The sequence below is a fragment of the Lithobates pipiens genome, unplaced genomic scaffold (assembly GCF_037356315.1).
Source record: "Lithobates pipiens isolate NorthernLeopardFrog02 unplaced genomic scaffold, aLitPip1_a1.2 Scaffold_22, whole genome shotgun sequence".
In the NCBI taxonomy this organism is placed as follows: Eukaryota; Metazoa; Chordata; class Amphibia; order Anura; family Ranidae; genus Lithobates; species Lithobates pipiens.
In genome coordinates this window covers 171,231,083-171,246,412 of record NW_027507784.1, presented here as the reverse complement: position 1 = coordinate 171,246,412, position 15,330 = coordinate 171,231,083, and the positions used below count along the sequence as shown (strand labels likewise).

General features: G+C 47.4%; 1 protein-coding gene across 1 annotated transcript in view; it reads left to right on the top strand.

The window, feature by feature from the left end:
• LOC143924362 (aldehyde oxidase-like) overlaps positions 1 to 15,330 on the top strand; it is a 306,571-nt gene that overhangs the window by 124,687 nt on the left and 166,554 nt on the right. Inside the window, exon 13 of the mRNA XM_077448642.1 lies at positions 6,029 to 6,138. Coding sequence (XP_077304768.1) covers positions 6,029 to 6,138 — 110 coding nt within the window. The remainder of the gene's footprint in view (positions 1 to 6,028; positions 6,139 to 15,330) is intronic.

Here is a 15,330-nt window from a genome sequence, read left to right as displayed (position 1 = left end):
TTATACCTTAATTCTATGTACACAGGGCTAAAATACTATTCATACAATAGATCGTTAAGATTGTCCTGGTATCTCTTTATCTCTAATACTGATTCCTTTTCGATATTTGTCCTTTCTCTTCCTCCTGTGACTTAAATTCCACAAGTGTCCATATGGTATCTTTTTCTCAACTATATATTCTTTTAATTCAGTCCTGCGTTCTTCTCTCAGGGCTCGTTCCAGACACTTGCAAGCTGTCTTGTAATTTACAGAACCATACTAAACACGGTGTTAATGTTGTAGTGTACTACTATCCGATCCCTTCTCCATTCCTTCTGTGGCCTCTCAGTCCGTAACCCCCTCCGTCCTTGCCAACCCTAATAATGTTGGAACTTATGCCCCAAACTGATCTTTGAAAAGTTATTAGGTGGGCAATCAACAAAATAGACCAATAGAGTCTTAGCCTAGCTAGATCCCCGGGATACAGTCTATTGCGGACCCACGCAAGCCTAGAGAGGAGAACAGCCTGGCAATTGTGATGTTAATAAAGTTCTGTCCCAGAGAGGTGTATATCTCAGGCTTTTACTCCATACCTCTGATACTATTAGGTTTTTTTTTTCCCCTCCCTTCTCTTTTTCTGTCCACCAATAAAGTCTTTTAAGGCAACTTAGGATTTACTTTGAGTCTTGCAGTGGGTGCTGTAATACCTTTACTCTTCAACATGCTGCATTTTAACAATATGATGCAATAGAGTGTAAAACCACCATTCCAATCACCGCTCCCAGCCCTCTGTGCTTCTTCCCTCACCAAACATCGACTCGCGTTTTAAAGGTAATTTGATGACGTTTTGATTGTTATCGTCTCTCAGATCTACTGCGGCCTGGGGCACCCCGCAGGTACTCACCCTCGTGCTCTAAGAGTAGGTGTCGTTCTGGCTCTACATGGACGATCCATATACTGATGGAACCAGTGTGGGGGGGGGGGAGTATGTAACAGCCTCTCCTACCTCCAGCTCTCCTTCCCCTCTGTGTATTCCGTTCCCGGTCACCTGGACGACTCCTCCATCCTGCTGTCTGGGGGACACCCCATGCTTGACCGGTACCGCTTGCGTCTGTTCTGCGGTTTTGGATCGGAGGGCTGCAGTGCTGTTAAATCAGCGGAGGAGACGCCGAACTCTCTCCGCAATTCCTTCCGGGTGGCTTGGCTGTCACTCCCGCCCTCCACTCGTCAGCATCACGGCGGCGGTGGGTCGATCTCCCAGAGAGCCCTGGATAGCCAGGGCAGCGAGCGGTGAGGCAGCGAGCGGTGAGGCAGCGTGCGGTGAGGTGGCGTAAAGGCCGAGCGGGTGGGAGGATGCCCCGCGCGTGTCTACCTCATGGCGCTCCGCCCCTCTGGCTTTCTTTCCTAGATAATGTTGGGTGTGGTCATGAATCTTGGTCATGGAGTTCACCAGAGCTTCACAGGTTGCCACTGGAGTCCTCTTCCACTCGTCCATGATGACATCACAGATCTGGTGGATGTTATGCCGCGTACACACGATCAAACAATCGGGTGGAAAAGTCCGGCAAACTCAAGTCCGCCGGACAATCCCCCCGTGTGTAGCCTCCGGCAGACTTTTTTGACCCGAAAGTATGGCAGACTTAGAAAGTAGTTTTGCACTCCAATCTTCCCGCCGGACTTGCATTTCGGCGGACAATCCGGCCGTGCGTATGCCAGTCCTTTTGAAATGAGTGGACTTTTCCCGCCCGGAGAAAAGTCCGCTCATTTTGAGCACATCTCCAGGTAGGCGGGGCCCGCGAAGGATGCGTCGCTGGCCCCGTCACCTGGTATGGACTTAAAGGGGAACCCCAACGCCATCAAAAAAATCGGCGTGGGGTTCCCCCCCAGGTCCACATCAGACCCTTGTCCGAGCACGCTACCCGGCCGGCTAGGAAAGGGGGGGACGAGCGAGCGCCCCCCTCCTGAGCCGTACCAGGCCGCGTGCCCTCAACATGGGGGGTGCCTTGGGGAAGGGAGGGCCGCGCGGCCCCCCCCCACCCCAAAGCACCTTGTCCCCATGTTGATGAGGACAAGGGCCTCTTCCCGACAACCCTGGTTGTTGGTTGTCGGGGTCTGCGGGCGGGGGGCTTATCAGAATCTGGGAGCCCCCTTTAATAAGGGGGCCCCCGGATACCGGCCCCCCACCCTATGTAAATGAGTATGGGGTACAATGTACCCCTACCCATTCACCTGTAAAATAAAGTAAAAAAAAACACAACACACAAGATAAAATAGTTTATTGCACAGCTCCGGGGGTCTTCCGTCTTCGGCGGTCTTCTCGCCGGACTCCTCCGCTATCTTCTGCTAGCTCTTTTACTAGCGGAGGAGCCTGGCTTTCTTCCTCGCCGCTGCCCTCTTCTTCCGACTTCGGGGGTCTTGTCCCCCTCTTCGGTTCTTCTACCGGGCCACCGCGCCTTCTTCTAGCTCTTTTACAGGCAGTGGCCCGGTCTTCTGTCGCCGCTGTCGTCACCGCCTTCTGTTCTTCTCTTCAGATGTTGCCTCGTCGCATCCTCCGCTCACAATGGTACGGACGCGATGTGCGGCGACTTATATAGGGACATCGCCGAATGATGTCCCCGCCTATTATGATGTCACAGTCCCAGCATCCTCTGGGACTGTGACACCATAATGGGCGGGGACATCATCCGGCGATGTCCCTATATAAGTCGCCGCATGTCGCGTCCGTGCCATTGTGAGCAGAGGATGCGACGCGGCAACATCTGAAGAGAAGAGGAGAAGAACAGAAGGCGGCGACGACAGCGGCGACAGAAGACCGGGCCACCGCCTGGTACGGCTCAGGAGGGGGGGCAGCTCGCTCGTCCCCCCCTTTCCTGGCCGGCCGGGTAGCGTGCTCGGACAAGGGTCTGATGTGGACCTGGGGGGGACCCCCACGCCGATTTTTTTCGGCGTTGGGGTTCCCCTTTAAGTCCATACCAGGTGGCGGGGCCAGCGACGTCTCCTTCGCAGGCCCCGCCTAGCTGGAGACGCTCTCAAAATGAGCGGACTTTCCTCCGCGTGTGTGGGCGAGTCTGTTCAATTCAAAAGTATGGCGTATTAGTCCGCTGAAAAAGTGCCGTGTGTGAGCAAGTAGCCTGTTCGGAAAGTCCGGCGGACAGTCCGGCGGGAAGTCCGGCGGGAAGTCGGCTATGTGTGTACGCGGCATTAGAGACATTGCACTCCTCCACCTTCCATTTGAGGATGCCCCACAGATGCTCAATAGGGTTTAGGTCTGGAGACATGCTTGGCCAGTCCATCACCTTTACCCTCAGCTTTCTTAGCAAGGCAGTGGTCATCTTGGAGATGTGTTTGGGGTCGTTATCATGTTGGAATACTATCCTGCGGTCCCAGTCTCCAAAGGGTGGGGATAATGCTCTGCTTCAGTATGTCATAGTACATGTTGGCATTCATGATTTCCTCAATGAACTGTAGCTCCCCAGTGCCGGCAGCACTCATGCAGCCCCAGACCATGACACTCCCACCACCATGCTTGACTGTAGGTAAGACATACTTGTCTTTGTCCTCCTCACCTAGTTGCAGTCACACATGCTTGACACCATCTGAACCAAATAAGTTTATCTTGGTCTCATCACACATAGGACATGGTTCCAGTAATCCATGCCCTTAGTCTGCTTGTCTGCAGCAAACGGTTTTTGGGCTTTCTTGTGCATCATCTTTAGAAGAGGCTTCCTTCTGGGACGACAGCCATGCAGACAAATTTGATGCAGTGTGTGGCGTATGGCCTGAGCACTGACAGGCTGCCCCCCTCCCCCACCTCTTCAACCTCTGCAGCAATGCTGGCAGCACTCATACCTCTATTTAACAATGACAACCTCTGGATATGACATTGAGCGCGTGCACTCAACTTCTTTGGTCGACCGTGGAGAGGCCTGTTCTGAGTGAAACCCGTCCTGCTAAACTGCTGTATGGTATTGGCCAGAGCCATCTTTAAGGCAGGGCAAAAGGGCAGCTACCCTGGGCCCTGTCATTCTTGTGGAGCCCAAAGCTGCTGGCTAATATTTGTCAACTATCCTGATTTAAATGTCCTTGTTCTTTGAGGTTTTAGTCCTGTACTGTGTCCCAATTTCTCAGTGTGAAGTGCTGCTACTAATGCTGCTCAGCTCTGCCCTATTGTTGTTTACAGATGTCTCACCTGCAGACCCTGTGTTTACATGTAAATAACCTGGATTGATATGTAAATAGTGTCTGCATTCATATGTAAATAGTGGCGGGCCGGCGGCATTGATGTGTAAATAGAGGCAACATTCATATGTATATCATGCCCCCCTGAGGGTAGTGTGGGGTGTGCAGAGGTTAGCATGGGTTTTAGGATGCAATGGTGTACTGACAGGGTAGATAAAGATGTAGGTCGCATGTAGGGTAGCCCAATTATTTCAATGGTCTGCTCTATGAGCTACAAATACGGGAGAAAGTCCCTAACCCTTTTTAAAAAATGACACGGTTGCACAACACGTTAGCAGATGCGTGAGGGTGTCATTAACAATTTATGACACTGCTGTGTATCTACTAAAGGACAGCATGTTTCTGTGGTGTCAGGAAAGCAATTTTGCATACGTTCCCGACACACACAAATGTGAACGCAGGCTAAATGTCTCAGTTACAAGGGTGGTCAGTGTAAATCTTCTCATTACATTGGGGCTTGGTGTACAATCTTTTCATTCACACTAGTAGCCAATGTGAATGTTCCTATTACATTAGTGGTCAGTGTAAATCCCCATTACATTGGGGCCAGTGTTGAAACAGCTCTTTATATTGGTAGTTGGTAAAAAAAAAATCAGCATTTCCATTGATCACACCCTCTCCTCCCCCAGCACTACCACTGATCCCGGTAGTTCTAGGATCCTTAGGAGTTTTCTGTCTATTGATGGGTCTGCTCACCTCCCCAGTCCATGGTGTGCAGGCAGTGAGGAGATGCTGTGCAGCGACCTCTAGCAACCAAGCAGTGAGCAGTATTTGTGTACAGTAATCTCTAGCAACCAATCAATAATCAGAAATCATGTGCTGTAACCTCTAGCAACCAGTCAGTGAACTGTAATGATATGCTGTAACTTCTGGCAACCAATCGTAATCGCTGCCTGATCTGATTCAGTAAACTGATTTTGAGTCTAGCTGCTATTTATTGTACGTCTCAGAGCAGGTGGAGAGTGAAATTGCATGGGGGAGGGGGCCAAGATAATGTTTGCCCAGGGTCCAATCAATATTAAAGACGGCCCTGGTCTTGGCCACCATGCTGCAGCTCAGTTTCAGGGTCTTGGCAATCTTCTTATAGCCTAGGACATCTTTATGTAGAGCAAAAATTATTTTTTTCAGATCCTCAGAGTTCTTTGCAAAAAGGTACCATGTTGAACTTCCAGTGACCAGTATGAGAGTGAGAGCAATGACACCAAATTTAACACACCAGCTCCCCATTCACACCTGAGACCTTGTAACTCTAATGAGTCACAAGATACCGGGGAGGGAAAATGGCTAATTGGGCCCTATTTGGACATTTACACTTAGGGGTGTACTCACTTTTGTTGGCAGCGGTTTATACATTAATGGCTGTGTTGAAGTATTTTGAGGTGACAGCAAATTTACACTGTTATACAAACTGTACACTCACTACTTTACATTGTAGCAAAGTGTAATTTCTTCAGCGTCCTCACATGAAAAGATATAATACAATTTTTACAAAAATGTGAGGGGTGTACTCACTTTTGTGAGCTACTGTATATAGCATGCACAATCTGTCTGGCAAGGAATGCTGGGGATTGTAGTTATACAGTAAATGGAGAACGGTATTTTATTTTTAGGTGAATATGTAACAATGATGAAATTTTAACTCTGTTCAAAATTTTACTGAAATAAGGCTTTTCATTTAAGATGTTATCTCAGAATTGTGTTTTAATGTCTCCTAATTCTGACATATCTTAAACCTGTCAGAACTCTTTTATTTTTTTTATTTTACTTGACACTAGAGCTCTTTGAAAAACTCTTAATATATATATTATAGGAGGAAAAACTCGGCAAATCCTGTGCAACGATGGCTTCTTAGAATGCAAGAATTCTTGTCCCCTTCCTGAAGAAGTTCTTTTGTCTGTGCTTATTCCATATTCACGAAAAGTGAGTGTTTGGGGGTTGTCAATAAATATATTTTCTACCTACAGGAACAGAAATGCATTTATATTTCAACACTATGGGGGAGATTTGCTAAAACAGGAGAATGCAAAATCTGATGCGTTTCTGCGTAGAAACAAATCCGCTTCCATGTTTTATTGTCAAAGCGTAATTAACCACTTCAGCCCCGGAAGAATTTACCCCCTTCCTGACCAGAGCACCTTTTGCGATTCGGCACTGCATCGCTTTAACTGACAATTGCACGCTCCCAAATAAAATTGACGTCCTTTTTTTCCCCACAAATAGAGTTTTCTTTTGGTGCTATTTGATCACCTCTGCGGTTTTTATTTTTTGCGCTATAAACAAAAAAAGAGCATAAATTTTGAAAAAAAATGCATTATTTTTTACTTTTTGCTATAATAAATATCACCCAAAAATATGAAAAAAAAAAATGTTTTCCTCAGTTTAGGCCGATACGTATTCTTCTACATATTTTTGGTAAACAAATCGCAATAAGCGATTATTAATTGGTTTGCGCAAACGTTATAGCGTTTACAAAATAGGGGATAGTTTTATGGCATTTTTATTAATTTTTTTTTTTAAATGGCAGCGATCAGCGATTTTTATCATGACTGCAACATTATTGCGGACACATCGGACATTTTTGACACATTTTTGGGACCATTGTCATTTATACAGCAATCAGTGCTATAAAAATACACTGATTCCTGTGTAAATGACACTGGCAGTGAAGGTGTTAACCAGGAGGTGGCAGTGTAGGGGTTAAGTGTGTCCTAGGGGCGTGTTGCTAACTGTGGGGGGCGTGGCTATGTTGTCCAATCACAGGGAGCAGAGATCAGTGTCACTTGTTGCTAGGCAGAACGGGGAGATGCTTGTTTACTATAGCATCTCCCCGTTCTTCCTCTCCGTGAGGCGATCGCGGGTATCTCTGCGTCAATCGAGTCCGTGGGACCCGCAACCCGACTCACGGACCTTCCCCCGCGAGCGCCCCCGCTGCCTCTTAAAGGGCAACGTACAGGTACGTGATTCTGCCTGTTCGTGCCCTTCTAGCGACGTATATCGGCGTGAGGCGGTCGGGAAGTGGTTAAACAAGCTGAGGTTAGAAGCTTATAGGCTACCATACACAGCTGTACCAGATTCTGAGTTCTCCAACTTTACTAGATCTCCCCCTATATTTACAATAAATGTATGCACAACAGATTTTGCTATACTCGTAGAGTTATAAAAAGCAATACTATAATAAATCTTGTATCTTTTTTGTGTTTCTACCCCACTGGTTAGGAGCGTTCATACACACTATTCTCAATACCACAGGGCCCCTAATAAAGTTTAGGTTATATAAAAAGGAATTGGGCAGAGATATGGTGACTTGTACAATACTTGAAGAGCTTTTTTTGTAAAGCATAGTTACGTAAGTGGAATGTTTATTAAAAAAATACCTTTATAATAAAAGTCCACTGTACTAGAGTCTTACCCTACCCTGTTTTTTTTATGTACACTTTTTTCCCCCAGGTGAATGGGTAGGGGTACCATGTACACACATAGGGTGGGGGTTGGGATCTGGGGGCCCCCTTATTAAAGGGGGCTCCTGTATTCCAATAAGCCCCCCGCCCGCAGACCCTGACAACCAACAGCCAGGGTTGTCAGGAAGAGGCCCTTGTCCTCATCAACATGGGGACAAGGTGCTTTGGGGTGGGGGGCTGCAGGGCCCCCCTTCCCCAAAGCACCCCCCCATGTTGAGGGCACACGGCCTGGTACGGCTCAGGAGGGGGGGGGGCGCTCGCTCGTCCCCGCCCCCTTTCCTGACCGGCCGTGCTGCGTGCTCGGATAAGGGTGTGCTATAGACTTTGGGGGGACCCCCACACCATTTTTTCAGCGTAGGGCTTCCCCTTTAAATCCATACCAGGTGACGGGGCTCGCGAGTTATCAATCTCATCGATGGAAGCGACATTGACTTCCTTCACTAGTCCCTCTACCTGGAGCAAAAATGGAGCAAAATGAATGGACTTTTCTCCATGTGTGGGCAAGTCCGTTCATTTCAAAAGTCCGGCAGACTAGCACACAGACGGGCGAATTTTGAGTCAAAACTTCTTTCTAAGTCCGCCTTTTGGTAATAAAAAGTCAGCCGGAGCCCACACACGGGCAGATTGTCCAATCCGTTCGTGTGTACGGTATAAGGTATTCTAAACCCAGTAAAAAGAATTCTGGAGTACATATTAATCTTCTCACTACTTATAACGTCAAGAATGGTTTTGTATTGTTTGGAGAGAGGATGATGTAAAAAATGGTTTTATTACAAACCTGCCTATTCTAAATATATTCACAACTAAAAATATTCATGTATTTAATCATTTTATTTAATACATGTGCTGGCAATGTTTGAGTATGACTTGCAGTAATCAGCCACCTGAAGGATCCTCCTATCGGTTATAGCCAGCTTGTACCACATTTGCACCATCTACAGTACTGGGATTAGGTAACATATTCCTGGAATTGTCCATTCCTATAGATGAGAATATTTATCAAAATTTAACTTACCTTTACTTTTAGCAGATTAGACCAAATTTATTTGTTTACCTGTAAATTGCAGATTTCTTCAAAATCGTGCACCACTATTTAGGCAGCGAAGCAACAAAATAGAATGTTTTTTTTTTTGGGGTTGTAGAGGGTGGTGTCAAGTGTGGATCCCTCCATTACCCTCCTCCTCTGTGTCTTCATCTCTTTTATGTAATTTCCCCAACATCACTTGCCTCTCCATCATGAGATGTCTCAGCCAAAGCGGAATTTGTTTGTGGCATCGGTTTTCCCATTCACACCTTCCATAGATGAAGATCCAGTAGTAAGTAATACCTCAGCTCTCTAAACCCAGAAACTGACTAGAGCAGTGTTTCTCAATTCCACTCCTCAAGGCGCACCAACAGGTCATGTTTTCAGGATTTCCCTCAGATGAAATGGCTATGGTAATTAGTAATCAAATAATCTGTGCAAAATAATGGAAAGACTAAAAACATGACCTGTTTGTGCACCTTGAGGACTGGAATTGAGAAACACTGGACTAGAGGGTTGTCGGGTGGACTATGATTGGCTGTGTAGGAGGCAAACTCTTCAAGTCACCATCCCGGTTCTTCTTGGATTAGAAAGCCACCCTTCTGCTGGTAGTTATATCCCATTGCGATATTGGGCAAAACTGCTGGCCACGTGCTTACTCATGACATCCCTGGTCATAGGCCTTAATATTTAAAAATAAAGGAATGTCCACACCCAAAATTTTGTCCGCACTTACTGTAGCTTTCAAAGATGGCCGTGACTTCTAACCTCACATAGACATACTGATAGAGCTCGGTGCCAAAGCCATACACAGGAACAGATCTTCTGTAGTTGTCATTTGGGCACAGAACGCCAACACACAACTTCTAAGCCATCTTCTCTTTGCACCAACTCTTTCCTTAAGAGCACCATAGAGTTGGGACCACGTCTCCAATTATAAAGCCATAGCATTTAGCCTCCGTCATCGAGTCTAATCAAGGTGTTTTTCTTTATTATACCAGACTCTCTTTCTAAATACAATTCTATAACTCTGCCTGATGACATGCTTCTACCAGGTGTACTAGTACTCTCTGCAGAAGAACACTTAGCTTGGCCTTAAAGGCCTTTTGCGCGCCCTGCTCACAGTCCACGTCAGGCCATAAAAGAGGGTCATTGCAGCTGGTTCTTCTGGGTGTTGAACTACTTCACCTGGAGTTTCAGCCCAATGAAGGGCACTTTACAGTAGCTGACTGGGATGTTTGGCTCCCAGTCCCCCATCTCACTAGGCTCCTCACATCCTGGCATGTATATAGGCACTAACTCCACCCATTACATCACTTGAGGAAGGTTTCCTCTAAAAGCGGCCTAACAACCAATTACCAGTTTTCCTATACCAGAATATATTTGGAATAGGCACACCTAATGGCAGAGTAGCTAACCTGCTCATGGACTGACACTGTGGGATCTGTAGAAAAGTGCTGGTACGAGTAGAAAAGAACAGAGAGGTAAACTAGCTCCAAGTTGTTTCTGTGCCTGGATTAAAATGACAGGCAAGCCAAACATCCCACAATGTTCGATACCCAGGGCCGTATTTAAGGCAGGGCAAAAGGGACAGCTGCCCTGGGCCCTGTCATTGTTGTGGGGCCCATAACAGCTGCCTCATACTTGTCAACTATCCAGGTTTAAATTCCCTTGTCCCTTGAAGTTTTATTCCTGTGTTGTGTCCCAATATCTCAGTGTAAAGTGCTGGTACTAATGCTGCCCAGCTCTGCCCTATTGTTGTGTGCAGATGACTCACCTGCAAACCCTGTGTTTACATGTAAATAACCGGCATTCATATGTAAATAGCGATAACACTAAGTAAATAGCTGTGGCCGACGGCATTGATATGTAAATAAAGGCGGTATTCATATGTATATCATGCTCCCCTGCTGTGAGGAGATGATGTGCTGTAACCTCTAGCAACTAATCAGTGAGCCGTAATGTGTGCTGTAACCTCTGGCAACCAGTCAGTAAGCAGTAATGAAATGCAGTAACTGCTGGCAACCAATCACAATTGCTGCCTGATCTGATACAGTAAACAGATTTTAAGTCTAGCTGCTATTTACTGTATTTCTCAGAGCAGGTGGAGAGGGAAATTGCATGGGGGGGCCCCAAGAAAAATTTTGCCCAGGGTCCAATCTATATTAAAGACAGCCCTGCCGATACCTAATCTGGGCTTATTGGTCTGCTGGTTGTTTGCAACAGTTTCTGGGAGCTTGACATACAGCATACAGTTAACAAACTGAGATGATCAATTTCCAATAATGAACCTTGTATAAGTTTCTGAAAAGGTGGAACACCACCCATGGTTGTTGCCAATCTGCTCACTGTTTTTCTAGTATCAAGAAAACACCATCCTTGCAAGCACAGGTTGCACACTAACTATTGTGACCACACCGATTAGTTCCAAATCATATATTAACTATACCAGCCAATCATGAAAGTCTTTGTCAAATGTAAATAATTTAGGTAGGCAAATTAATCTCAGATTTATTGATAACTTAGCTCACACATACAGCTTTCACATGCGTTTTGCAAATGTGTGCTAACTAAGCCCCTGCTTTTAACAGACGGTTAGACAGGTTAATTTGGTTGGTCATCAGAATGGTTGGTGAGTTGAGCTATGGAATTGTCTTTGTTTTATATTAGCTCACACATACTGATGCCTTTAAAGGGATTGTAAAGTTAATTTAAAATAAATAAATAAATAACAAACATGTTATACTTACCTCCATTGTGCAGCTCGTTTTGCACAGAGTGGCCCCGAACCTACTCTTCTGGGGTCCCTCTGCGGCTGTCTCTGCTTCCTCCCGCAGGTACTTCTCACGTTAATGCGAGCTCCCTCGCTGTATCACACGGCCCCGCCCCCGGCGCTCCGCATCAGTGGATGTGATTGACAGCAGCGCGAGCCAATTGCTGCGCTGCTTTCCATCCATCCACTCTAGCCAATCAGCGGCAAGGCTGAGTGGTGAAGAAGAACGGCGGGGGCAAGCGCAGGATTTTCGAGGGGTGAGGTAAGTAAAACGGGGGGCTGGGGGCGCAGGCACTGTCAGATGTTTTTACACCTTAATGCATAGAATGCATTAAGGTGAAAAACATTTACCTTTACAACCCCTTTAAATTGGCTCTGTGCATCTTTAGGTATAATTTGGGAATGGAAGCTGGAAGATTTGGGAAGGATGTGGGCCATGATTTAATTCTGTCACTGCCATTTTTGCTAGCAACAGGATTGCTATACAGGGTAGAGAAATACTTATCAGTTTCCATATGTCACTCGATTGTCAGCTGGATGAGGGCGGTGTCACTCCCTTGCTGGTAAAGGAGACTGTCAGCAAGTGAGCAAACTTTGCTCATTTCAAAGGAATGATCTCTTGGAAGTAGGCGAGTTGTTCTCTCCGCCCTTTGTAGTAATACTGTCACTGGTGAGTTGTTTAAATGACAGGGAGACAAGTATGCCATTGCCCAGTGTAGCCACTCTGAAGTAAGCAGGAGTGTCTCTAAAATTAGTTCTGTATTGCTGCAGTCAGCCAGTGCCAATTTATAGCCTGTCTTGTTCAGCTTTCCCAAAATTCAGCTGTCAGTTCTCGTCAGCTGTCAGTTATCCCTTCTGTTAGTAGGTGGCACTAGGGCCAAAACTGGGAGGGGGGGCGTTAGGGGACATCTTCCCCAGGCGCTGCTATGAGGAGGGCACTGCAGATGACAGGAGTAGTGACAGCGGTATCGCTTCTCCTGTCAGCCGGAGGAGGAGAGAGCCAGAGGCAGTTCTATCAGACTTGTTCCATGTAGCTCCAACACTGTGCTGTAGATTGTGAGCGACTAAAAGACACAAAAACCAATCAGGGCAGCATTAGTACAACTCTTCTGTATGTCACAGTACGGAGCAGGAGAAGCCAGAAGCTCCGAGTGTGCCCCTCCCTCCCTTACTCCCTGCCGGGGCAGCACTGCGCTTCTGTACCTGCAGAACAAGCAAACAATACTGGCACTTGGGGGACTTGGTGTACGACTTCACTACAGAAGAGGAAGGAGCTCATCTGAGGATTCCTTACTTCCAGCCAGGGTCGGGGCAAAGGAGGGGCGCACTCAGAGCTTCTGGCTTCTCCTGCTCCGTACTGTGACATGCAAAGGAGTTGTACTGATGCCGTCCTCGATCGTTTTTTGTGTCTTTTAGCTGCTCACAACCTACAGCACAGAACTGAGGGGGTTTTGGAGCACTTCCTGAGCTCCATGGAACAAGTCTGGTAGGTGGAACAGTGGGCGGGGACAGAAGCCGACCAAAGATGCCAGGACTTGACCCAGACAGATATCATACTGCTGAAGTACTCCAGGTAAAGTGCAATGATATTCTATCATACTCAGTTAAATACTGTAGCTGCTGACTTTTAATATTAGGGCACTTACTTGTCCTGGAATCCAGCAATGTCAGCACCCCAGCCAATGTTTCCATCAGCTGTTGGCTTCACAGCCGGGTCCTTACGGTTCATGCGTGAAGCACGCTGTACTTTCTCAATGTCTCAGTGGCAGGGGGGGAGGAGGAGGGGGGCCGAACTTCTGACTGACTGCACAGCAGGAGCATCCGCTGAAAGTGGGAAAGGGTACCTGTCAAAAACAGGTACCCCCTCTACCGAAAGGTGCCAAATGTGGCACCAGAGGGGGGTAAGGAATCAGATAAGTGGAAATTCCACTTTTGGGGGGAAGTCCGCATTAAGGATTTGCTCACATGTGTTCAGACAAATGTAAGAATTCTTAAAATGACTCTATGTGCTATTTGATAGATTATTCAGGAGGTACTGTACTTTGTTTTCACTTTTAGGGCTTATTTACAATTGTGGTGGGGAAAGGGGGGTGTAAAAACATGTGGCTGAGCCATGTTTGTACTGCCCCCCCAACCACTCCTCTTAAAGTGATTGTAAAGGTAATTAAAAAAAATGTCTATACTTACCTGCTCTGTATAATAGAATTGCACAGAGTGGCTGCAAACCTCCTCTATTCAAGTCCCCGCCGACACTCCTGGCCCCTCCCCTCTGTCCAGTTCCCACATGAGAAGCCGCTTCCCATGAGGGAATTCATGCATGCTTGCACCCGAGCCTCACTGATGCGTCCATTGACACAGACAGCAGGACTCAGCCCTCGCTCCCTTGTCACTGGCTTTGATTGACAGCGGTGTGAACCAATGGCAAGCCCTAACTGGCACCATCCTTTTCGGAGGGGGTGGGGGACCGAACTGAGTCTTTGCCCTGGGTGAAAGAATGTCTAGCTTCACCACTGGGTGGCACTGTCACCTCTGGCATTAGTGGGAGATCACACAGTGGGTCTGAATATGCATATCTTTTTCCCAGCCCACCATTAGCAGTTTCCTGTGCCACAGGTGCATTCTTGGAAATTGTGTGTGTGTATGTATTCAGACCCCCTTCACTTTTTTCAACTTTATGTTGCAGCCTGATACCACAGTTGTTGTTTATTTTTTTTTTCTCATTAATCTACACTCAGTACCCCATAACGACAAAGTGAAAACCGAATTTTAAAAATGTTTGCAAATGTATGAAAAAGGAAAAAGTGAAATATCGCATAAGTATCTAGACCTTTTGCAACAAGCAACAACACTTGAAGTTTATCTCAGATCAGGGCGTGTCCGGATGCGATAGGAGATAGACGTGCTGCTGTGGAGCTCCGCCGACTCTGCTGGAATCAACTCCCATCCTGGGCCAGCACTTCCACAGGAGGCCTCCAAAGCACCCATCCTTAACCCTGGGCATCCCCTGAGCAGGCTGGTACCTTTATTGGGTGTTCCGGACAACCGTTCGCTCTGTAATCCGGCCCGCGACTGGCTCCATCCACGGGGTACCACCGCCATCTTGAGGCCTACAAGGCCTCCGCATTCTCCGTGGTCGAGTGCCGTGTCCCGCTGGATGAGTAGCAGCCCTCTCCTAGTGCACCTCTGACAGCTCCCTCGGCTCTGGAGGACGGTGTATGGGCTGTCGGATGACTGCTGGAGAAGACCTGCAGTGATCTGTGCTTCAGGGACACAGGTGAGAGGCGGCCATCTTGCTACACCTCGGGCCCACTAGTTGCCACCTCATCCCCCCCGCTCCAGATTCAAGCCCCACGGAGCTTCAGAGGCACCTTACTCACTAGGGGGGAGACCCAGACCGGGGGAATTGAGGGACTTCCATCCCAGTAAAGGCCTTGGTGGCAGCCAAGGCCTTGTCCTCACACCCATGGTAGCGGCCATTTGCTACACCCAGAAGCAGTGTGCCTGGGGCTGCTTGGATCCTCACAGGCCTGACTTGCAATCTGCGGGGTCACTCTATATGCCTGGCCGTTTAGACTGCACACCATGGTCCTGATCTGAAGTCCCCCTCTCTGCCTCAGGAGGTGCTACACTCTGCATCAAACTCAGGAGCAACCATTTTACTACACCTCATAAACTTGTTCTCCCAAATTGCAAATTCCTAGGTGATTGATCTCTACCCTAACTTGACCCCAAACCCTCCTCACCAGGCAGCATGTAGTCCCACAGAAGACTTGGAGAGAGATATTAACCTGGGTTTAAGGAAACAAGATGAGCTAAAGGACACAATCACAACTAAGTGGGGACGCATGCGAGACGCG